We start from the raw sequence: 24,397 nt of genomic DNA, 5'->3' as shown, positions 1-24,397 counted from the left end.
CCTGTTATGTCATCTGATTCATGTGTGATGATGAGGTCTAGGATATTCTTTTCTCTAGTACTTTCCCTGACATGTTGATACAAATAAGTCATCTAGTTGATTTAAATATTTTGTTCCCCATGTCGAGTTTCCTTCCCATTTACTCCAATCAATTACAGGCAAATTGAAATCACCCATTTGTAGTGAAATGTATAAGATATTGTTTGATTAGTCATTTTGTTTGTCACTAAGCAAAGATATTGCATCAGATAATGCTTCCATTGCATCAGACAGTAATTGCAAGGTATTACATCAGCCATTTCTTTAAATATGGCGTTGGAAGGGTATATGCACTCATTAGTATCCTATTTTGCAGAGGTGTAATCATGGCTCCATATGTTCAGTTGACACCAAGAAAAAAAAAGGGTAGCTGTTGCTCTGTCCCAGGAAGGGCTTTCAATACGTGCTATCGCTGATAAAATAGGCTGCCACCAGCCAATAGTATCCCAGGTGCTGAAATTAGTGTGAAACTGGTAATGTGAAGAGAAGACCTGGATCAGACTGTAAGAAAGTGAACTATGCCTTCCCAAGATCGATATTTGAAATGACTATACCTTCATAGTCACCATGCTAGTGATACTGATCTAAAACTGGACTGTGAGATGGCCTCTGGTGTTAAACAAGTGCACGAACTATCTAATGGCTTTCAGAATGTGGTCTGCATGCCTATCGGCACAAGAAGAAGCCTTTGTTGATCCAACAAATGAGGAAGAAGTGACTTGCTTAGGCTAAAATGCATGTTTCATGGACAAAAGAGCAATGGGACACAGTCATCTTTTCTGACAACGAAATTCAACCTGTATGGCTCAGATGGAAAGTGATATGTCAGAAGACGAAAATCGGAGGTATACCATCCTGACTGCATAACACAGACTAAAGTTCTCCGCCGATCAGGTCAAGATAGTCTGGGGATGCATAACAAGCAGAGGGCTGGGATGAATTAAGTTTATTAATGAAATGGTGAATGCAGAAATCTACACTGCTATCTTGGAGTAGTGCCTGAAATCCGTTATTAGGGATCACCACACAGACATAAAAAACTGCATTTTTCAACAGGACTCAGCACCTTGGCACACAGCAAAATTGGTAAGTTTTATGCTATTTAGATTTAATGATGAGTTTGTCTCCTTGCCTGTCTCACAAGGCTTAAAAAATACTTACACCAATGTTTTCCCTTGTTTTTCTTCCTTAAGGTGCAGTCATACCTCAAATGCTGGCATTACAGTGTTGGACTGGCCTGGCCTGGTCCAGATTTGAAAATTGCTGGTACATAATGTCATCTAAAATTGCTCAGAAGAAGCCAACAAGTAAGATTCAGCTGTAGAAGTGCATTGTAAGGGTGTGGTACCACAAAATTGGGCAACCGTATTTGAAACAGCTATCCGGAAGTTTATTAACTCTATGCCAGATTGTTGAAAGGCTGTTATTGCAGCTTGAGCAGGAACAAGAAAATCATCATCATCATCATCAGCCATTTTCAATCCACTGCAGGATGAAGGCCTGTCCAGCAACTTTCCAGTTCCTTCTGTTTTGAGCACTGGCCATCCATTTACTACCCAAAAACTCATGAATTTCATCTGTCCATCTCCGCCTTTGTCTTCCAGGTTTTCTTCTAGCTCCTCTTGGGTACCATTCTGTTATTTTCTTCTTCCATCTATCATAATGTCTTCGAGCTATGTGTCCTGCCCAAGACCATTTTAGTTCTTTAGTTTTGATAAGAATGTCCTTTACTTGAGTTTGCTGCCTAATCCTCTTCTTATCTAACAATCTGATTCCCAATATAATTCATTTCATTCTTCCCAGTTTGTCTGAAATTCTTTTCCATTCTTTTGGTGAGTGCCCAAGTTTCACTTCCATAAGTCATGGTGGGGAGTATACATTGATTCATTATTTTATGTTTCAGACAAACTGGGATATTGCTCTTCAGTATGTGACTATATTTCCTGAATGCTATTCATCCAAAATTTATTCTTCTCTTAACTTCCAGCCATTTATCATTATTACAGCTAATAACTTGTCCCAGATAAGTATATGACTCCACCTTTTCAATTACTGCTCCTTCAATCATTATTTCCCTTTCCCTGGCATACTTGTTCATCATTACTTTTGTTTTAGCCATATTCATCTTTAGTCCAAAATCCTTACTAACTGTGCATAACTGATTAAGATTTTCCTCTAATTCTTTGGGATCGTGGCTTATAACCACAATGTCATCTGTAAATCGTGAATGGTTTAGGTACTGTCCGTTCACATTGACTCCTTTCTGCGACCAGTCTAATCTTCTGAAAGCTTCCTCAAGGGCAGCAGCAAACAGCTTCGGAGAGCTGTCCGCTTCGGAGAGCAAACAGTGTCTCCTTGTCGAACTCCTTTTTAAATTTGCTACTGTCTTTGTCTAGTCTAATAAAGGATGTAGCACTCTCATATATTTTCTTCAAAATCATAATATATGGGATATCTATGCCTTGTCTTTGCAGTGCCTGAAACATTGGCTTATGCTGTATGGAGTCAAATGCCTTTTCATAATCCACAAATGCCAGGCATAATGGTGTTTTATATTCATTTGCTTTCTCCATTAGCTGTGATATTACGTGAAGGTGATCCATAGTTGAGAATCCTGTCCTAAAGCCAGCTTGCTCTTTCGGTTGATTCTCATCAAGTATTCTTTTTAATCTGTTAGTAATGACTGTTGTGAACAACTTGTAGATGTGGGATAACAAGCTAATTGGTCTCTAATTTCCAATTTCTGATTTATCTCCTTTCTTATGCAGCAAAACTATGATTGCATTATTCCACTGCTTAGGCGTCACACCTTTTCTAATGCACTTTGTGAAGAGCCTTGCCAGTTTTTGTGTTATGTCTCTTCCTCCCAATTTTAACAACTCTACAGTAACTTCATCTTCCCCCGGGGCTTTCCGATTCTTCATTTTCTTCAATGCATGTTCTACCTCATCAGGAAGAATATCGGGTATGTCGTATGTGTTGCTACTTTGCAATCCATCTTCCCACTGCAGGTGTCATTCCCTCGCTCCTTGTATAATTCTCTATAGTAGTCTTCTGCTATTTGAATTATGCCTTCTCTGCTGTTTATAAGTGCGCCATTGCTATTCTTCAGTTTCAGTATCATTTGTCTTTCTGTATTACTGCTCATGGCTGCTGATTTAAATCCTTTGTTTTTCCTTAATGCTTGTTCTACTTTTCTTGTGTTAAATCTTCTTATGTCCTCTCTGAGTCTCTTTCTAATGGCTTTGCATAACTCAGTATACTCAATTTTCTCCCTGTCAGTGTTTTTCTTGCTCTTCATTTGTCGTCTTCGGTTCATCATGACAAGCATTTCTTGACTAATTTTTTATTTTTTGGATTTCTGTTTCCCTATAGTTTTCTTGGGCTTTATCACTTTCAGAAAGTTGTAATATTCCTCATCGATATCTTGGTCCTGAGCAGTCTGCAGAAGCTCAAAATTGTTTTTAAGTTCCAGTACATACTGCTTTTTCTACTCCTCTGTTATCTCAAAAACCTTTGTATTATTTACTGAAGTCAGTTTTTTTCCTTTCCTACATCTATATCAAGTGTACATCTTACAATTCTGTGATCACTTCCAACATTTACCTTATTCAGGACAGTAACATCATTCACATATCTTCTGTTAGTGAGGATGAAGTCGATTTCATTAGTTGTAATCCATTTGGACTCTTCCATGTCCACTTTCTGTTCACCCTTTTCTTGAAAAAAGTGTTCATTACTGACAGTCCTTGAGATTCTGCAAATTCCACAAGTCTTTCACCTCTTTTATTTCTTTCACCAATTCCAAAATTTCCTATAGTTCCTCCTTCTGTGCTGTTTTGCCTTTTTCCAACCTTAGCATTGAAGTCCCCCATAATAATAGTGTAGTGGGTTTTCTGCTCATCTAGAAGACTCTCAATTTCGGTGTACATGTCTTCAACCTCTTCATCATCACGGCTCGATGTTGGTGCATAAATCATTATAATCTTTAGCTTGTACCTCTTAGAAATTTCCAACAAGAAAATATTGAGGGTATTTTGCTGATTTGCAGTACATAATACAATTACATTAATTGTCATTTCAGTTTGTACAATGCAATAAAATGTATGTTTGGTTGTCATGATTGTTTTGCATGTTTTCTCATATTTCCATTAATTACACATTTTACCCTTTGGGATGATATTTATGGCAATTAGGTATATCGGAGTCTTTTTATTGGATTTCATTCACAGAGATATATATCCCATCTAACAAATGCATTTCAAACATTTCTGCAACCCACAGTGCAGCACAATGGACCGTGATCCAGAGTGACTTTTTTTTAAGAATTAAGAAGTCTGTAAAATTGGAAAACTGTTATTGGAATACTCTTTTTTTTTTTTTTTTTTTTTATTTATGTATTTTTATTTTGACATTTACATCCAAATGTCAGAGCAGCATTATTGTCAACAATAAAATATAAATAAAAATTTTCATTAAAAAAGTGGAAAAAAAACATTTGAAAATAAACTTGTAAAAATTTAAAAAAATGAACTCTTTATTATTTCCTTTCAGTAATATCCTCTACATTTGTATATGTAGAGATCTGAACCTTGGTTTTCCAATAAATGAGCTAAGCCTGTTCAAGATAAGAATATTGTGTATCGCATTTGGCTCAAATCCAAATCTCCAGGTTCATTTTTTGCCTACACTAAAGCTCACAATAATTATAAAGCAGTTATTAATCAATCCAAACTAGATTTTAAACAGACTAAGAGTAGAAAACTTGCTTGTCTAAGAGGTACTATTCTGTTCTCTTGCCAAAGCTATTGGCTGAACTTGTTGATTCTATGATGGTTCTGTTGCTTTCTTAGTTAAAGATAAAGCTGACTTACTAGCTTACTACATTTCTTCTAACTCTTATATTGATGATCTTGGTAAACCACTTCCTACAGTTCCCAGTATAAACCACTCAGTGTCTCCCGTAGTCTTCCGTAATCGGATAGGATGCAAGAAGAATTTTGAAAAATCTTGAAACCAAGGAAGCTCCAGGTCCTGATGGCATTTCTTCACTTGTCTCAAAACCTATGCTCCTGAGCTTACTCCTGTTTTGCATCACCTGTTTACACTTTCACATTTCAGAATTTGCTTTGAAATTTGTATATGCCCATCCAGTTATCATCCCATTGCACTTACCTCTACTCTTTCCAGAGTAATTGAGAAATCCCTCAACATCACAAGATTGATTATGGTACCAAAAGAAAAGAACATTAAAAGCAGGATAATGCTATAAGCAGGAGTAATATAATGGAAGTGTAGTGTTTATGACAATAAGCATATGGTCCTATGTTTATCACTTACTTGTATTTTTCTGTTTGCACTAAAGTTTTGTAAATAATGTAATCGTCTTTTCTTTCATAAACATTTATATTATAAATGTTTTTCTTTCACCTATACTAATCTATGAATGTCTCTTTTCCACATGATTGTATTGTATTATATTGAATTTTTCAGAATGAGAATTTGTTTTATTCTTATAGGGTTTTTGGTTTCTTTGAGAAACCGTTATTCCTAGAACTATGCAAACACATTGAAACCATTCAAGTTCCATCTGAGCAATTGTTATTCTACATTGGAGATCTGGATGACAGTATTTATGTTGTGCAGACAGGAACACTAGTTGTATACGTTACTGAGCCGGTAAGAATAAGTTATATGAAACATTTTATTTTTTGTTTTATTATTTTTAACATTTTATTATTTGTTTTTTAACTTGAGCAAATTTGTTCACTTTCATGTTGTTTCTAATTTTACATACTTTACAGGATGGTACTGAACTAAATTTAAAAGAAGTTTGCCCTGGAGAAAGTATTGCGAGTCTCTTAAGTGTAATGGAAGTACTCACAGTATGTATCTATTCAAGCATAAAATTGAAAAATTTGATTAATGAATAAAGTAGAAATATTTATCCAAAAGTAAGGTGTTTTTTAGTATTGTATGAATCAAAACAAAATAGGGAGGGTTGACATTAACACATTATAAAATATATCCTTGCAATAAAATGTTAGGATTAAGGTTATTCTCTTCATGAGTCTAGTTCTATTGTTAATCAAAGGTCTGTTAAGAAGTCCAATATAACTTGAATTTTGAATATTGTCAAAATATCTAATAGCTTACCTTTCCTGTTTATCAAGTTTCTGTTTGTAAAACTAACCTAAAAAACCAGAGCAGTCTAGTGTTTCTGATTGTTTGTCATTTTTTAAAAATGACAAAATAATCGAACTAGACTGCTCTGAACATCAGAAATTTTTATTCAGAAAACTAATAACTAAATTAGAAGAGTTAGCATTAGTTGAGGCATATGATGCAAGAAAGCAAGCTTATACAGTATCAGCCAAAAAAAAAAAAAAAAAAAAAAAAAACACCTTCCCATTTCACCCATCTGGTCACTCCAAATGGTTGTCTAGTTCAGCCTTAAATTAAAGTTATCAACTTCCACAACAACAGATGGAAGTCTGTTCCAGAAATCAACTATCCGTTGGCTAAAGGCAAACTTCCGCACATCTATTTTACAGCTTTCTTTCCTTAATTTGAATCTATGCTCCCTTAGGTTCTTAATCTGAGCAAGAGGAAGTATCCTGTCAGCATTGAGCCTGCTCAAACCATTCAAGGCCTTATACACCTTGATCAAATCACCTCGTAGGTGCCTAGTCTCCAGATGCTGCAACTTGCAGAACTTAAGCCTTACTTCGTAAGCACCCCTTTATTCCTCTCACCAATCTTGTTGCCCTTCTCTGCACTCGCTCTAGCAACTCTACATCCTTCCTAAAATGAGGCTTCCATACCTGTATACAGTACTCAAGGTGTAGCCTGACCATTGCCTTGTTCAGAGGTATAATCACCTCCTTGTCTCTGCTAGCAAAATTCCTGTATATCATTGACAAAACTCCATGACTTGCTCTGGCAGCCCATCTGCACTGCTCAGAGAACTTCATAACTCTTTTTCATTCTCCACCTCCCTGATTATATTACCACACAGTTGGTACGTTTCTTTTGGGTTACTGCTACCCATATGGAGTACTTTGCATTTGTCAATGTTAAACTTCAGTTGCCACTTCTCAGCCCATCTGCCTAACTTTCTAGATCCTTTTGCAGTGGCATACTGTCTTTACTGTCATTAACAACCCTGCCAATCTTTGTATCATCTGCAAATTCGGACATTAATCCTGATATACCTTCATTGATAAATACCCAAAACAACAGTGGGCCCAGCACCAAATCCTGGGGGACTCTGCTAATAGCATTAGTCCACGTAAAGCAGTGTCCATTTATTACCATTCTCTGCCGTCTTCAACTCAACCATCCCTTTATCCATTGCAGTAACTTGCCCTTAATGCCATACCACTCCAATTTGTACAGCAGTCTTCTATGTGCAACAGTATCCTCCCCCTGACTCTAAGGATACTCTTATAATTGTAGTTAAAGGTTTGCTTACTTCCCTTGCTGCCTCCTTCATTATAAATGGATAGATTCCATCTGCCCCAGGTGCCTTTTTTATGTTTAACTTCAACAATTTCTCTTCCACTTTGCTCTCAGTTATTACAAAATCACTTAGCTCCCTGTTAGAGTTTGATAAACTTCTGGCTTTCCACTCCTTGAATAACTCCTCATGTGAATGTAGATTCAAAATACTCATTCAGTTTATTATCTTCTTGAACAGGCTCATCAATAGTCGAATCATCTATGTTAAGTGGACCAATCTGATTTATCCCCTTTCTAGAGTTTACAGAAGTAAAGAACTCTTTGCTGTTTTTCTTTATGTTCTTTGCCAAAGATTTCTCGTAATCTGCTTTCGCTTGCCTAACCTCCTTTGTGACTTGATTACAGACTAGTCTTTATCTGCCATAGGCTTCTGTGTCACCTGATAATTTATATGCACCCCATGCATTTTTCTCCTCTGCCACGAGCCTCATTAATTCATCCGATATTCATTTAGGCCTGAACCTCGAACAGTATTTCTTAGTTGGTATGAAAAGCCTAGTAGCCTCCCAGATTAGATCTCTGAAGACTTCCCATTTAGAATTCACCATTGATAACGTGATCAGTTGATCCCACTGTATAGAATTTAAAACTGTCTGAGACCACTGTAGTCACCTTTACGAAAACAAAAACTCTTCCCTTTACCATTGATGGTAGTTACATCTTTAAGTAAATCCCACATCAGTGCACTGATCACTATCGCCTAGTGGTTTCTTTATCTGCAAATTCTTAATGCATGAATAATCACTTCTGATAATCAGATCAAGAGTTTTACTCCTTCTGGTTGCCCCTTGAACATATTTCTGTAGAAAACAATCCTCCAATAAATCCACAAAAGTCTTGCTAGTGTGCGAGTGACCAATCCAGAAGTTCCAGTCAATATCTGGAAAATTAAAAATCTCCCATTAAAAGACATTCTGATTTACTGGCCTACTCTATTTCTCTGCACAACTGTTTGATGTATTCATCAGAGTCATTAGGCCTATAACACACTGCCACTCTCATTTTCCCTTTCCCAGTGTTTATGTCACACCAAACAGACTCAACATTGCACTGTCCACCCATGTCAACTGTATGCACTTCCTTAGATTTTGTTTCTTAACTAACAGCATAACTTCTCCTCCCTTCCTACCTTGTCTGTCCTTTCTGTACACATTGTACTCCTCAAATTCCAATTCTGCATTGCTTATATCTGTGTGACACCATGCTTCTGATATCCCAACAATATCTGTCTTTGATGTTGTGATTAGCACTTCAAATTCATCAATTTTATTTACTGTACTTCTAGCATTAGTGTACATGCAAGTATACATGCACTTCTTCTTATGCATTTTAGTCAAAGTAGCTTATGCACCATCAAACCCCCATAACAACGTGTTCTTACTCTTAGTTGCCCTAACATAGCCCATGTATTTACTTGTTCCATGATGACTTCTAGCAGCTCTTGAAGTCCCCAGCAACTTGCTCTCTAGGCTGCTGCTCATTACAATAGAAGCATTTCAAGAATCACTTTTACCTCTGCCTGTGGCTGCCGTTAATCATTTATTCCATGAATCCCCTCAATCTAGCAGTTTTCCTATCCACCTAACACTGCCTCAATAGCATCAGCAATGAGTTGCAGTCAGACTTATGTATATCTGCCAACTCTTCTAATTTAGTTATTACTTTTCTGATAATCACATGTAGTATCTTTCAGTTTTTTGATAAGTTTAGTTTTATTCTGATTTTTGGTCAGATTGTTATTTTCAAATATACAGATTTGTTACAGACCCACTGAATTTAACAACAAATCCTCGAATGGTGGTTCTGTATGGTCTCTTTAATTCTGTAATGGCAGTTGGTATTCTTTTGAGTTTTCAGGTCATTTACCTAGGAAGAAGAAATTTTTCATTTTATTATGCATAGAAAGTGTTTATTTTTCATTAAAAGTATTCATCCCCACATAACATCTTATCGTTGACCTTAATGTTCTTTATCGGTACTTTGCACAATTGTATAAAGGTTGCAAATGCTAATTTTGGAATATTTTGAGAGCACCTGTCAAATATTACTTATTTTTGTCTTAACTATTAATAAATATCTTTTGTTTATATTTCTATTTGTGATGCTAGTCATTAATGTAACATACCATCACAAAAAAGGGTTAGAGATGCAAAATTCCTAGGTGATGCACTTTCTTTGAACACCAGTTTGTTTGGGTGTGTATGCATATATATAACTGTGTGTGTGTGTGTGTGTGTGTGTGTATATATATATAAAATAGAATGTTAAGGATAATAAAAAAAATTTTTTGGAAAAGTAAATCAATCCAATAATAATACCATCAGGGACCTAAGAAAACGCAAAAAAAAAAAAAAAAAATTATCGCTTTTACTGACAATCTAGATGACTTCAACTGGGGCCAACCACCCAGAATGAAGGCAAAAAACGACAAGATGTTCTCTGTTTCTGTGATGATCAATATATGCCAAGTAATTTAAATCTAAACCAAATATAAACCAGTATAGGCCAAATATAAATCGAATGATGATAAAAGTTAAGAAAATTTACAAATATTAGAATCAAAGGTAAGAAATATAAGTAAAATATAAATGTAAGCATATATTAATCATCGTTGACCTGACAGAGAACGTAATTTAATGATTAAAATAAGATTAAATATATAATACATACTACATATTGACCGTATCTAGGGCATAATGTAATAGTCGTCAAAATAATGTGGTGCCCCCTATGTGATGGATACGGTAAAAATAATTAAATTAACGCATAGAGAAACATGCAGATAGTAAGAAGAAAAACTAGAGTAGGAATAATAGAACCTGAACTCTACAAAGGCGAAAAAAAATTGGTATAAATAAGAAATAGTTTCTCCTACGTCCTTGGATTGCCTTAATAATTTCGGAGAAATAAAAATAAAGAGTGTAGGACAGTTTAAAGACATTACAAGATATAAGTTGTGGCTTGGGTATGCCCGGGATCGCAAACCCGTTCCTATAGTAGGATCCTGAGCTGAATTTGCATGTTATCTCAGCGTGAATTTAAGTAAATTTAAATGAATTTAACTATATGCATGGTTTTGTAAAGGGAAAATCATGTTTAACAAATCTGGTTCGCTATTTCGAAAGGGTCACTCACGAGCTGGATTTAGGGAATAATTTTGACATTGTTTATTTAGATTTCAGCAAAGCTTTTGACTCAGTCCCACATGAGCGGTTGCTTTATAAGCTGGAACAGGTTGGAATCACCGGGAAAATCCTTAGATGGATAGAAGGATGGCTTCAGGGCAGGAGGCAGAGGGTTGTGATAAATGGCTATTCCTCAGATTGGGTTGACGTAAGAAGTGGGGTTCCCCAAGGATCAGTATTAGGACCACTGTTGTTTTTAATTGTCATAAATGACATTGATGAAGGGATAGAGGGCGTGATGTCTAAATTTGCAGATGATGTTAAAATTGGTAGAGTAGTTAATGATCACTGTCAAGCTGAGCTTCTTAAGAGAGAGAGAGAGCTAGATAGACTTCAGGAATGGTCAGAAAAATGGCAGCTATGCTTTAATCCAACAAAGTGTAAGGTATTACACCTGGGAAACAGTAATCTCAAAATAACTTATTCACTTAGTGGAGTTCAACTAAACCCAGTACTGGAGGAAAGGGACTTGGGTGTTACGATACGGTCAGACATGAAATTCTCTGAGCATTGTAAACAGGTTGCAAGGAAGGCCCATGGTGTCCTATCAATGATCTATAGAACTTTCGCAAGTAGAGATAGGGATGTGATAATCCCATTATATAAGGCTTATGTCAGACCACACTTGGAATACTGTGTTCAAGTATGGAGACTGCACCTAAAGAAAGACATCGAGCTTCTTGAAAGGGTTCAAAGACGGGTAACTCGCCTGGTGAGATTGGCAAAACGGAGTCCTTATGAACATAACTTCGAATATGTGGGTTGCAGAGTTTGGAAACTAGACACCTTAGAGGAGATTTGATTGAGGTGTTTAAGGCTCTGAGAGGCATCAGTAAAATGAATGAGGATGAAATTTTCAAGATTATAAATGATGCTAGAACTAGGGGACATAAATTCAAGTTACGGGGGGAAATGTTTAGATTGAACTGCAGGAAGTTTTATTTTAGCCAGCGAGTTATAAATTACTGGAATAAGTTGCCTTCATGGGTGGTAGAGTCCGACAGTTTGGGGAAATTCAAAGGTCATCTGGATAGTACTTTCGGGTAAGGGAAGCGCATAGGATGATAGGTTTAATTTCCTTTTTATTTTATTTTATTTATTTATTAATTATTATTATTTAGTTATTTATTTTATTTATTTTTTGTTTTTATCATTGTTTAGTTCGGATTTTTTTTTTTTTTTTTTTTGGCTGGTGCAGCATAAGCCATAGGCTTTCTTGCACCATGCGGCCGTTACTAATATGTATGTTAAAAAAAAAAAAAATTATACACTGTAATTTGCAAGCTGGTGGGTACAAGTTTTCTATGCCGTAAGACACCAAGAATGCAAAGTGTATCCTATGTACATATATACATGGCACTAAATATGACAATTATATTGAAACAATAGGTTCAGAAAACAAATTTTTGAAATTAATTATGCTTATCGCTTTCCTGAAGTGATATTTCAGGTAAGCGATAATAATAAAAATGCTATAAAGGTTGATTTAACCTATTGGGATTATCTAATAAAATTATGCATCTTATGTATATGACGGAACATCGTTATACTTACAAGTGACTGGCACCCCTATGGGAAGTCCAGCATCAAGCATAATCGCAAACCTTTATCTATATTATACAGAAAGAGAATTCCAAGATAACCTACTTATATACAGATACGTAGATGATATGTGTTTTTAATTATCCACATTTTGTCCAGGATTACAGTAAATTATATCCAGTAGAACTTGTATTGGAAAAAACTAATAGTTCCGATACTATAGCAAATTACTTGGATCTTCATATAGAAATATTCCATAATAATAATATAGATGTAAACGTATATAATAAAAGAGATGCATTTAATTTTAACGTAGTCAGCCTTACAAACTGGAGATATAATATATCAAAATCAGTGCCTGCTAATATAATTTTATCGCAATGTCTAAGGATTGCTTATATCTGCAATAGTAATAAAAATTGTTCAGTGGGCTTAACAGCATTGTACGGCAAGTTGATTAATAATAATTTCCCTATCGCTTACCTGAAATACCACTTCAGGAAAGCGATAAGCATAATTAATTTCAAAAATTTGTTTTCTGAACCTATTGTTTCAATATAATTTTCAATATAATTGTCATATTTAGTGCCATGTATATATGTACATAGGATACACTTTGCATTCTTGGTGTCTTATGGCGTAGAAAACTTGTACCCACTGGCTTGCAAATTACATGTATCATCTTTTTTTTTTTTTTAATATATATGTATAGTTAAATTCATTTAAATTGACTTAAGTTCACTCTGAGATAACATGCAAATTCAGCTCAGGGTCCTACTATAGGAACGGGTTTGTGATCCCGGGCATACCCGAGCCACAACTTATATCTTGTAATGTCGTTAAACTGTCCTACACTCTTTATTTTTATTTCTCCGAAATTATTAGGGCAATCCGAGGACGTAGGAGAAACTATTTCTTATCTATACCACTATTTTTCGCTTTTGTTGGAGTTCAGGTTCTATTATTCCTACTCCTTTAGTTTTTCTTCTTACTATCTGCATGTTTCTCTATGCGTTAATTTAATTATTTATTTATTTTTACCGTATCCATCACATAGGGGGCACCACATTATTTTGACGACTATTACATTATGTCCTAGATACGGTCAATATGTAGTATGTATTATATATTTAATCTTATTTTAATCATTAAATTACGTTCTCTGTCGGGTCAACGATGATTAATATATGCTTACATTTATATTTTACTTATATTTCTTACCTTTTCATTCTAATATTTCTAAATTTTCTTAACTTTTATCGTCATTCGATTTATATTTGGCCTATACTGGTTTATATTTGGTTTAGATTTAAATTACTTGGCATATATTGATCATCACAGAAACAGAGAACATCTTGTCGTTTTTTGCCTTCATTCTGGATGGTTGGCCCCAGTTGAAGTCATCTAGATTGTCAGTAAAAAGTGAATTTTTTTTCTTAGGTCCCTGATTGTATTATTATTGGATTGATTTACTTTTCCAAAAAATTTTTTATATTATCCTTAATATTCTATAGACATTATGGGTGTATTGCATGATTGTTTGCAACTGCATTGACCCATAAATATTAGTTAGAGGGAGTAATACTCTTGATTTGATTATCAGCAGTGATTCTTCATGCATTAAGAATCTGCAGATAAATGAACCACTAGGTGGCAGTGATCACAGTGTGCTGAAGTGGGATTTAGCATTAGCATTAGTAGAGGCATACGATGCAAGAAAGCAAGCTTATTCAGCATCAGCCCAAAAAAAAAAAAAAAAACCCTCTCCCATTTCACCCCTCCGTTCGTTCGAAATACCTGTCCAGTTGAGCTTTAAATTTGTTTAGGCTATCAACTTCAACAACAAGTGATGGAAGTCGGTTCCACCAACCAACCACCCTCTGGCCAAAGGCAAATTTCCGCACATCTATCCGACATCCGTCCTTCCTCAATTTGAATTTATGCCCTCTGAGGTGATTATTCTGAGAAAGATGAAGAATCCCATTGGCATTGAGCATGCTCAAACCATTCAAGGCCTTATACACCTCTATCAGATCACCTCGCCGGTGCCTAGTCTCCAGACTCTGTAATTTGCAAAACTTAAGCCTTTCTTCGTAAGAGCAACCCTTTGTTCCATTTACTAATCTTGTTGCCCTTCTCTGTACCCGTTCCAGCAGCTCTACATCCTTCTTGAAATGAGGCCTCCAGACCTGTATACAGTACTCAAGATGTGGCCTAACCATTGCCTTATACAAGGGAATAATCACCTCCTTATCCCTGCTAGAAAAATTCCTGTATATCATTGACAAGACACCATGAGCTACTCTTGCAGCTCGTCTGCACTGCTCAGAGAACTTCATATCTCCCTGCACAATTACCCCCAGGTCCTTTTCATTCTCCACCACTGTCAGTGTGGTACCGCAGAGTTGATACGTTGCTCTGGAGTTACTGTTTCCCATATGCAGTACTTTACATTTGTCAATGTTAAACTTCATTTGCCACCTCTCAGCCCATCTGTTCAACCTTTCCAGATCCTGTTGCAGCAGCATAGCGTCAGTAGTGTCCTTGACGACCCTGCCAACCTTTGTATCATCTGCAAACTTGGACATTAAACTTGATATCCCATCATCAATATCATTCATAAACACCGAAAACAACAACGGACCCAACACTGAACCTTGAGGAACTCCACTAATAACATTAGTCCACGTTGAGCAGTGTCCATTGATTACCACTCTCTGTCTTCTGCCACTCAACCATCCCCTTATCCATAGCAGCAATTTGCCTCCAATGCCACACTGCTCCAATTTGTGCAGCAGTCTTCCATGTGCAACAGTATCAAAAGCCTTTCTAAGATCCAAATATATAATATCAAAGTTATTCCCTGCATCCAGTTCTTTTGTGACTACATCATAGTATCCAATCAAATTGGTCAGGCAAGACCTGCCCTTAACAAAACCATGCTGCGTCTGAGCTATAACTGAATTCTTGTCTAGATGATCCTGCAGTGCTTCTTTAACCAGTGCCTCCATTAATTTACCTGGAACAGAAGTTAAACTAACAGGTCTATAATTACTTGTGTCAGCCTTTGATCCTCCTTTGTGAATTGGGGTTACATTTGCACATCTCCAGTCTATGGGTACCTCCCCTGAGTCCAAAGAAGCTCTCATAATTATGGCTAGGGGTTTGCATACTTCCTTTGCTGCCTCCTTTAATATAACTGGATAGATCCCATCCACCCCAGGTGCCTTTTTTATGTTTATCCTCAACAATCTCTCCTCCACTTTCCTCTCAGTTATTACAAAATCATCCAGCTCACTGCCAATGTTTACTTTACCTACATCATTCTCCTTCCTGAATAACTCCTCATGCGTGAATGTAGATGCAAAATACTCGTTTAGATTGTTAGCCACCTGAGCAGGATCCTCAACTGTTGAACCATCAATATCCAGTGGACCAATCTGATTCATCCCTTTCCTTCTCGAGTTCAAGTATGTAAAGAACTCTTTTCTGTTTTTCTTTGCATCCTTTGCCAAGGATTTTTCGTAGTCTGCCTTTGCCTGCCTAATCTCCTTTGTGACTTGGTTACAGACCAACTTATATCTATCATAGGCTTCCATGTCACCCATTAATTTATATGTATCCCATGCATTTTTCTTCTCTGCCACATGTCTCATTAGTTCATCTGACAACCATTTAGGCCTAAACCTTGAACAATATTTCTTAGTTGGTATGTAAAGCCTGGTAGCCTCCAAGATTAGTTCCTTGAATGCTTCCCATTTTGAGTTTGCTGTTGGTAACATCATCAGTTGGTCCCACTGTATAGAATTTAAATACTGTCTCAGACCATCATAGTCGCCTTTACGAAAACAAAAACCCTTCCCTTTACCTCTGATGGTAGTTACCTCCTTGAGTAAATCCCACTTCAACACACTGTGATCACTGCCACCTAGTGGTTCATTTATCTGCAGGTTCTTAATGCATGAAGAGTCACTACTGATAATCAGATCAAGAGTATTGCTCCCTCTTGTTGCCTCACGAACATGCTGGTGTAGAAAACAATCATCCAATAAATCCACAAAAGCCTTGCTAGTGTGCGAGTGACCAACCCACAAATTCCAGTCAATATCTGGGAAATTAAAATCCCCCATTATAAGACTCTCTGATTTACTGGCCCACTCTATTTCCCTGTACAATATCTTATTATACTCATCAGAGTCATTAGGCCTATAGCACACTCCTACTCTCAATTTTGATTTCCCTATGCTTATGTCACACCAAACTGATTCGGCACTGCCCTGTCCATCGATGTCGACTGGCTTCACTTCCTTGGACTTTATGTGTTTCTTAATTAATAGCATAACCCCTCCTCCCCTCCTGTCCTGTCTATCCTTTCTATACACATTGTATTCCCCAAATTCCAGTTCCGCATTTCATATATCTGTGTGACACCACGTCTCTGATATCCCAACAATATCTGCCTTTGATGTTTTGAGCAATACCTCAAATTCATCAATCAAAGAGGTAATTTAATCAAAGAGGTAACTACCATTAGGGGTAAAGGGAAGGGTTATTGCTTCCGTAAGGGCAACTACGATGGACTGAGACAGTATTTAAATTCTATACAGTGGGACCAACTGATGATGTTACCAACAGCAAATTCAAAATGGGAAGCATTCAAAGAACTTATCTTGGAAGTTACAGTTATTGTCGTTTTAACTTTCTTTCTTTCCTTTTTTATCAATAATTATAAATATATATATATATATATATATATATATATATATATATATATATATATATAATGAATAAGGCAAATAAATTAACAATTATTATAGCAAGATAAACAATTATTATAGCAAATTATACAATAAAAGACTAAAAACTGAAAGGAGGAGAAGAACTGATTAATGCCATCAATGAATACTAGATAGAACATTACATCAGTCTTATTATGTTTGAGCATAGTTTGAGCAGTTATTAAACGTGCAGTGTATTAAAGGCAAGTATATATAGGCTGGTGGAAACTAATCGCTATAATAGTTATACCTAGTCCATGGTTCTAGCTTGGTAGGGATACAAATGGAAATAACAAATATTGAAAGAACAAAATAATTAATAAAGCATAAAAGTAGAGAAAATAGCGTAGAAAATAGTAACTAAATACATATGTCAAGCCAATTATAGGAAGAAGGTGACACATTGAAAGAGACTTTATCAAGGGCTAACCCCTTCAATGTGTCCTCCTACAATTAACGAGCTATCAGTTTCTGATATAATCTGCCTGTTAATCCATGCCGAATGGTAATAAAAGATATCAAAAAGAAGAATAGCTATAATAATAGTAACTAAGTTAAAGTTAGACAAATTTGAGGTGGTTAACAGGCTGGATGACTTTAGCCCGACCTATAGCCAGGACAATGAATCAAGCAGAAAAACGAATGATAGTGGTAGTTGAGAACCAATAGTTTTTTTTAAGTTATATCTGTTAGTGGATGACAAAGGAGCAACAGCTAAAAAAGGAGAACGGATATAGGATGTAAGAAGAGCAATAGTACCTCAATCCCTCAATATATACCGTTCAGAATAAATTCATTTTAGTAGTAGTCTCATTACAGTTTAGCTTAGCAAGTCTTCTGCAGTATTGCAAATACAGAGCATGAAATAGGTAGATATTCAGTTGTATTTATTCATTTGGCATAGGTCTTATGTGATGGAATTATGATAGAAATAGACATTACTTTCCTTGGTAATCATAACAGCCTAGAATGTTGAAATAAATAGAAGGATAGTGAAAAGTATTCAAATGAAGACTATGAAGTTTGTAGTCAGTTTTTCCGGAACCATAATTTCCTGTGCACACTAGTGATAGCCCTTGATATTGTAGTTATGTTTACCAGGAAATGGTTTTTCTGGGAACATAATTTCTTGTCTACACTAGTGACACTCCTGAATATTGTAGTTATGTTGATGAGGAAATGGTTGTATTAGTAGTGGAAAATGATGCAAGAAAACATGATTATAGAACATCAGCAAAAAAAAAAAAAAAAATCCATCTCTTCTAAGAATTTTTCTATTTCTTCCTTAAAATTATTCAAACTACTGATTTTCCACAACACAAATGAATGTTTGTTCCCAACTGACCTCTGGCCAAAGGCAAATTTCCACATTTGTCCTTAAAATAACCTGCCTCAGCTTAAATTTATCTCCTCAAGTGTTGTTTGAGCAAGAAGAAGTTATCTGTATATTCTTAATGCATAAAGAGTTGCTGCTGATAATCATATCATGAGTATTGCATTCTCTCATTGCCTAACATGCTGGTGTGGAAAACAGTCTTCCAGTAAATCCATAAAAGTCCTGCTACTGTGTGAATGATTAACCCACAAGCATCCTTTGGAAAGTTAAAATTTCCCATTTTGCTCGTGTCACACAAAACTGTCTCAACATTGGACATCCAGTTCAACTGGGTTTTCCAGGCTGATTCATGTTCCAGTAGAAGCATCACTTTCACCTCTGTTGGCTATTGCTGTTTATCTATTAGTCAGTGTATAATAGATTAACAGTAACTAATTAATGCTATTAATCTCTTAGTGTATGTGCTCCTGCTGTTACTCTGTTAATCTGTGTATAAGGTTAAAGTTTTGGAGTACACAGGTTCCTAGACATTTTTGTTGCTCTTTGGAGGGACGTTTGAAAATTAAGCTTATGTATTTTTTCTGTGTTTGTTTGCTTTAGTTTTTTTTTAAAGAACTCCAAAGTACATGAATTAAGTATTTTATTATTGTGTTTTAATAAAGTAGCACCTTGATTAATCAAGGTGCTACTTTATTAAACTTTATCTAGATTAATAAGCTACTTTTTTTAATTTAAGCTACTTTATCACCTTTCCTACTCACCAAGGAAAGGTGAGTTTTCTAAAATATTAAAGTACATAAAAATCTAAAGTATATTGGACTGTCAGTACTCCTATGCTTAATAATCTGCAAGACTCTTGGGGATGGAATTTTTATCAGTGTGGACACATTTATAGGTAGAAGGAATATATTTTGTAGAGATGGTATTCATTTGAACAAAGGTGATGCAAAGATTTTTGCCAGTATTATTGAGGATACCTTGAGGGTTCAGGGAAAGTGCTAGTTTGAGTGAGGAGATGGGTAATTTTAGATCCATATTTATCTGATGAAATGGATCAAAGTAATACTTGGACTTACCTCAGGAATTCTTCTTTGTTGCCACAACAGCTGATGTTCGCAAGATGTTCTGAGGGTAGCAACATTTCAAATGAGTAGAATGAGAAAGATAGGAAAACAAGCCTAACTAACTTCAAGGGTGTGTCAAGATAGTAAATTATAGAAGTGTACTTAGTCTTAACTGTGTATACAGTAATGTCAGGAGTGTTGTCAATAAAATGACAGTTAATTTGAACTCCTGGTTAGGACAACTAATGCGGACATAATAGAGCCAACAGAAACGTGGTGCCATCTGGAAATTGGTGATTAAGAGTTCCACAATGGCATGTATAATGTATTTAGGAAAAATAGGGAAGATAGAAGAGGTGGTGGTGTCATTCTTCTTATCAAAAGCAGCCGGAGTGTGAAAAGAACTTTTGCTGAGTCTGAAGTTATGTCTACAGCATAGAAACTGTGTGGTGTGAGTTAGCATTAGTTTGAGGCATATGATGCAAGAAAGCAAGCTTATATAGCATCAGCCAAAAAAAAAAAAAAAAACCCTTCCCATTTTACTCATCCGTTCACTCCAAATGTTTGTCTAGTTCAGCCTTAAATTTATTTAAGGCTGAATAATATCAACTTCCACAACAACAGATGGACGTCTGTTCCAGCAATCAACTACTTGCTGGCTAAAGGCAAACTTCTGCACATCTATTCTAAAGCTTCCTTTCCTCAATTTGAATTTATGTCCCCTCAGGTTCTTAATCTGAGCAAGTGGAAGTATCCCATCAGCATTGAGCCTGCTTAACCCATTCAAAGACTTATACACCTCAATCACATCACCTTGCAGGTGCCTGGTCTCCAGATGCTGCAACTTGCAGAACTTAAGCTTCTAATATATATTGTAAGAGCACCCCTTTATTCTTCTCACCAATCTTGTTGCCCTTCTCTGTATACTTGTTCTAGCAACTCTAGCCTAAAATGAGGCTTCCAGACCTGTATACAGTACCAATGTGTGGCCTGACCATTGCCTTATACAAGGGGATAGTCACCTCCTTGTCTCTGTTAGCAAAATTCCGATATATCATTCACAAAACTCCATGACTCACTCTGGCAGCCCATCTGCACTGCTCAGAGAACTTCATATCTGATTGCATAATTACCCCCATGTCTTTTTCATTCTCACCTCTCTGAGTGTACTACCACACAGTTGGTACTTTTCTCTTAGGTTACTGCTACCCATATGCAGTACTTTTCATTAGGTTAGCAGTATGAGTAGTAGTAGTAGTGGCATGTGATGCAAGAAAGCAAGTGTATGAGCTTATGCAGCATCAGCCAAAAAAAAAAAAAAAATCATACTGTTCTCTCCAAATTGCCTGTCCAGTTCCTCCTTAAATTTATTTAACCTATCAACTTCCACAACGACAGATGGAAGTTTGTTCCAGCAATTAACCACTTCTTGGCTAAAGGAAAATTTCCGCACATCTATTCTACACCTGTCTTTCCTCAATTTGAATTTATGTCCCCTTAGGTTCGTAATCTGAACAAGGGGAAGAATCCCATCAGAATTCAGCGTGCTCACTGAGGTGTATAAGGTCTTGAATGGGTCTTATACACCTCAGTCAGATCACCTCACAGGTGCCTAGTCTCCAGCCACTGCAATTTGCAGAACTTAAGCCTCTCTTGGTAAGACGATCCGTTCATTCCCCTCACCAATCTTGTTGCCCTTCTCTGTACATGCTTAAGCAAATCTACATCCTTCCTAAAATGAGGCTTACAGACCTGTACACAGTATTCAAGGTGTGGCCTGACCATTGCCTTTAAAAGAGTGACAATCACCTCCTTTTCCATGATAGCAAAATTCCTGTATATCATTGACAAAACACCATGATCTGCCCTGGCAACCTGTCTGCATTGCTCAGAAAATTTCATATCTTACTGCACAATTACTCCCAAGTCTCATTTTCTACCACCTTAAGTGTAGTACCACATAGTTAGTACGTTTCTCTGGGGTTACTTCTACCCATATGCAGTACTTTGCATTTGTAAATGTTGAACTGTAGTTGCCACTTCTCAGCCCATCTGCCTAACTTTTATAGATCCTGTTGCAGTAGCATACTGTCTTTACTCATTAACAACCCTGTCAGCCTTTGTATCATCTGCAAACTTGGACATTAAGCTTGATATACCTTCATCAATATCATTGATAAATACACAAAACAACAATGGGCTCAGCACCGAACGCCGGGGGACTCCACTAATAATATTAGTCCACATAGAGCAGTTTCCATTTATTACCACTCTCTGGCATCCCTCACTCAACCATCCCTTTATCCATTGCTCCAACTTGCCCTTAATGCCATACTGCTCCAAATTGTACAGCAGTCTTCCATGTGCAATAGTATCAAAAGCTTTCCTGAAATCCAAGTGTGTGATACCAAAATTATTTTTTTGCATCCAGTTCCTGTGATCACATCGTAGTATACAATCAAATTGGTCAGACAAAACTTCCCTTTAACAAACCCATGCTGTCTGAACTATTACTGCAGTCTTGTCTAACTTCTTTAACCAGTGACAACGTTATTTTCCCTGGAACAAAAGTTAAACTGACAGATTATTTGTGTCACTCTTTGAACCTCCTTTGTAAATTGGGGATAGATTTGCATATGTCCAGTCATGGGGACCTTTCCTGAATCTAGGGATGCTCTCATAATTATGGCTAAGGGTCTGCTAACTTCCCTTGCTGCCTCCTTCAATATAACTGGATGGATTCCATCCACCCCAGGTGCCTTTTTTATGTTTAACTTTAACAATTTCTTTTCCACTTTGCTCTCAATTATTACAAAATCATTTAGCTCCCTGTTAGAGTTTAGTAAACTTCTGTCCAACCCTTCCTTACAGAATTCCTCATGTGTGAATGTAGATGCAAAATATTCATTCAGTTTGTCAGCTTATCTGAGCAGGATCACCAACATCAAGTCGACCAATCTGATTCATCTCCTCCCTTCTAGAGTTTACATAAGTAAAGAAGTCTTTGTTGTTTTTCTTTGCATCCTTTGCCAAGGATTTCTTGTAATCAGCCTTTGCTTTCATAACTTCCTTTGTGACTTGATTACAGACTAGTTTATATCTGCCATAGGCTTGTGTTATCTGATAATTTATATGCATCTCACACATTTTTCTTCTCTGCCACAAGCCTCATTAGTTCACCTAACATCCATTTAGGTCTAAATTTTGAACAGTATTTCTTAGTTGTAACAAAAAACCTAGTATCTTCCAAAATTACTTACTTGAATGCAAATGAAATTATACATACATTTACAATTTGCTGTTGGTAACATCATAAGTTGGTCCCACTATATAGAACCTAAAAAATCTCTGAGACCACTGTAGTCTGCTTTAAGAAAGCAAAAACCCTTCCCTTTACCCCTGTTGTAGTTACATCTTGAAGTAAATCCCACATCAGTATACTGTGATCACTGTCACCCAGTGGTTCCTTTATCTGCAAATTCTTAATGCATGAATAATCACTGCTGATAATCACATCAAGAGTATTACTCCCTCTGGTTGCCTCTCGAGCATGTGATTATAGAAAACAATCCTCCAATAAATCCACAAAACCTTGCTATTGTGCGAGTGACCAATCCACAAGTTCCAGTCTATATCTCGGAAGTTAAAATCCCTCATTATAAGAACTCTGATTTACTGGTCCACTCTATTTCTCTTTATATTTGTTCCTTGTACTTATCAGTCATTAGGCCTATATCAAACTCCTACCCTCTTTTTTGCTTTCCCAGTGCTTACCTTTTCTACTCTTTCTGTACACATTGTATCCCCAAATTCCAGTTCTGCATCCCTTATCTTATATCTGAGTGACACCACATCTCTGATATCCCATCAGTATCCGCCTTGGATGTTTTAACAAGCACTTCAAATTTGTCGTATTTATTTACTATACTCCTAGCTTTGGTGTACATGCACCTGTTCTTACTCTTAGTTACTTTAACAAAGTCTATGTATTTACTTGTTTCATGACTCCCAGCAGTTCCAGAAATTCCTTGCAACATGCTTTCTGGACTACTCCTAATTCCAATAGAAGTAATGCAAGAATCATTTCCACCTCTGCCTCCGGCTACTGTTAATCTGTTAGTCTGTGAATCCCCCCAAAGCTATCAGTTTTGCAGCCGACCTAACACTGCTTCAATAGCATCAGCAAATATTCTTGCACTCTTTCTTTTTAAGTGTATCCTGTCCCTGTAGAAGCAATCTCTCCTGTTAACAAGCACAGACCACGCCAAGAAAAATTCTACCCCATGAGCCCTGCACAATCTCTCCAGGGCTGAATTGATTGGCTCTCATCATATACTCCCTCCTATTGTGTCTGGGCAGGATTGCAGACACTTTCAAATTTAACTGTAACCCACGAAATTGACCTGTACTTGTTAAGTAAATCCACAGATCTCCTACACTTAATGTCATTAGTGCCAACGTGTATAAAGATATCACCTTTTGTGCCCTTAAAAGATATCTGCTCTATAACGATATCAACTTTTGCCACTGGCAGACCTACCCTGGTCCTATTCCACCTATTCTTTTTTGCACAATATATTTCTCACTTTCCCTGACAATTGAGTCACCAGCAATAACTAGCTCCTCCTGGACCAGCACATTCTGCCCTGTAGTTTGCTTGCCTGGTGCATAAGAGCGAGCTCTGGTGTTGAGTTGGGCAGCTGAGAGCCTGATGGCCCCCTCATTTTAATACCTTCTACCCAACTCTTCAAGCTCTAAGACTCCCATCAGAATGCTCAGTCTGTGCCTAATTTCTTCACATTCTGTGCACCTAGCACACACACAAAGACATCTTCCATGGTCAGATCATGTCTTGTTAGAGAGAGAGAGAGAGAGAGAGAGAGAGAGAGAGAGAGAGAGAGAGAGAGAGAGAGAGAGAGAGAGAGAGAGAGA

At 36.6% G+C, this 24,397-nt stretch overlaps 1 protein-coding gene across 3 annotated transcripts in view; it reads left to right on the top strand.

Moving 5' to 3' along the window:
* Positions 1-24,397, top strand: part of sws (patatin like phospholipase domain containing sws) — a 469,178-nt gene that overhangs the window by 94,199 nt on the left and 350,582 nt on the right. For all 3 annotated transcript variants that reach the window (XM_090369181.1, XM_090369180.1, XM_090369179.1), the window contains exons 6-7: positions 5,559-5,718; positions 5,844-5,924. In XM_090369181.1, coding sequence (XP_090225307.1) covers positions 5,559-5,718; positions 5,844-5,924 — 241 coding nt within the window. The remainder of the gene's footprint in view (positions 1-5,558; positions 5,719-5,843; positions 5,925-24,397) is intronic.

This window comes from Mastigoproctus giganteus, chromosome 3, assembly GCF_048544385.1.
Source record: "Mastigoproctus giganteus isolate SK-2022 chromosome 3, ASM4854438v1, whole genome shotgun sequence".
Taxonomy (NCBI): Eukaryota; Metazoa; Arthropoda; class Arachnida; order Uropygi; family Thelyphonidae; genus Mastigoproctus; species Mastigoproctus giganteus.
The sequence above is the reverse complement of the archived record's forward strand: the minus strand, read 5'-3'. Positions and strand labels throughout refer to the sequence as shown.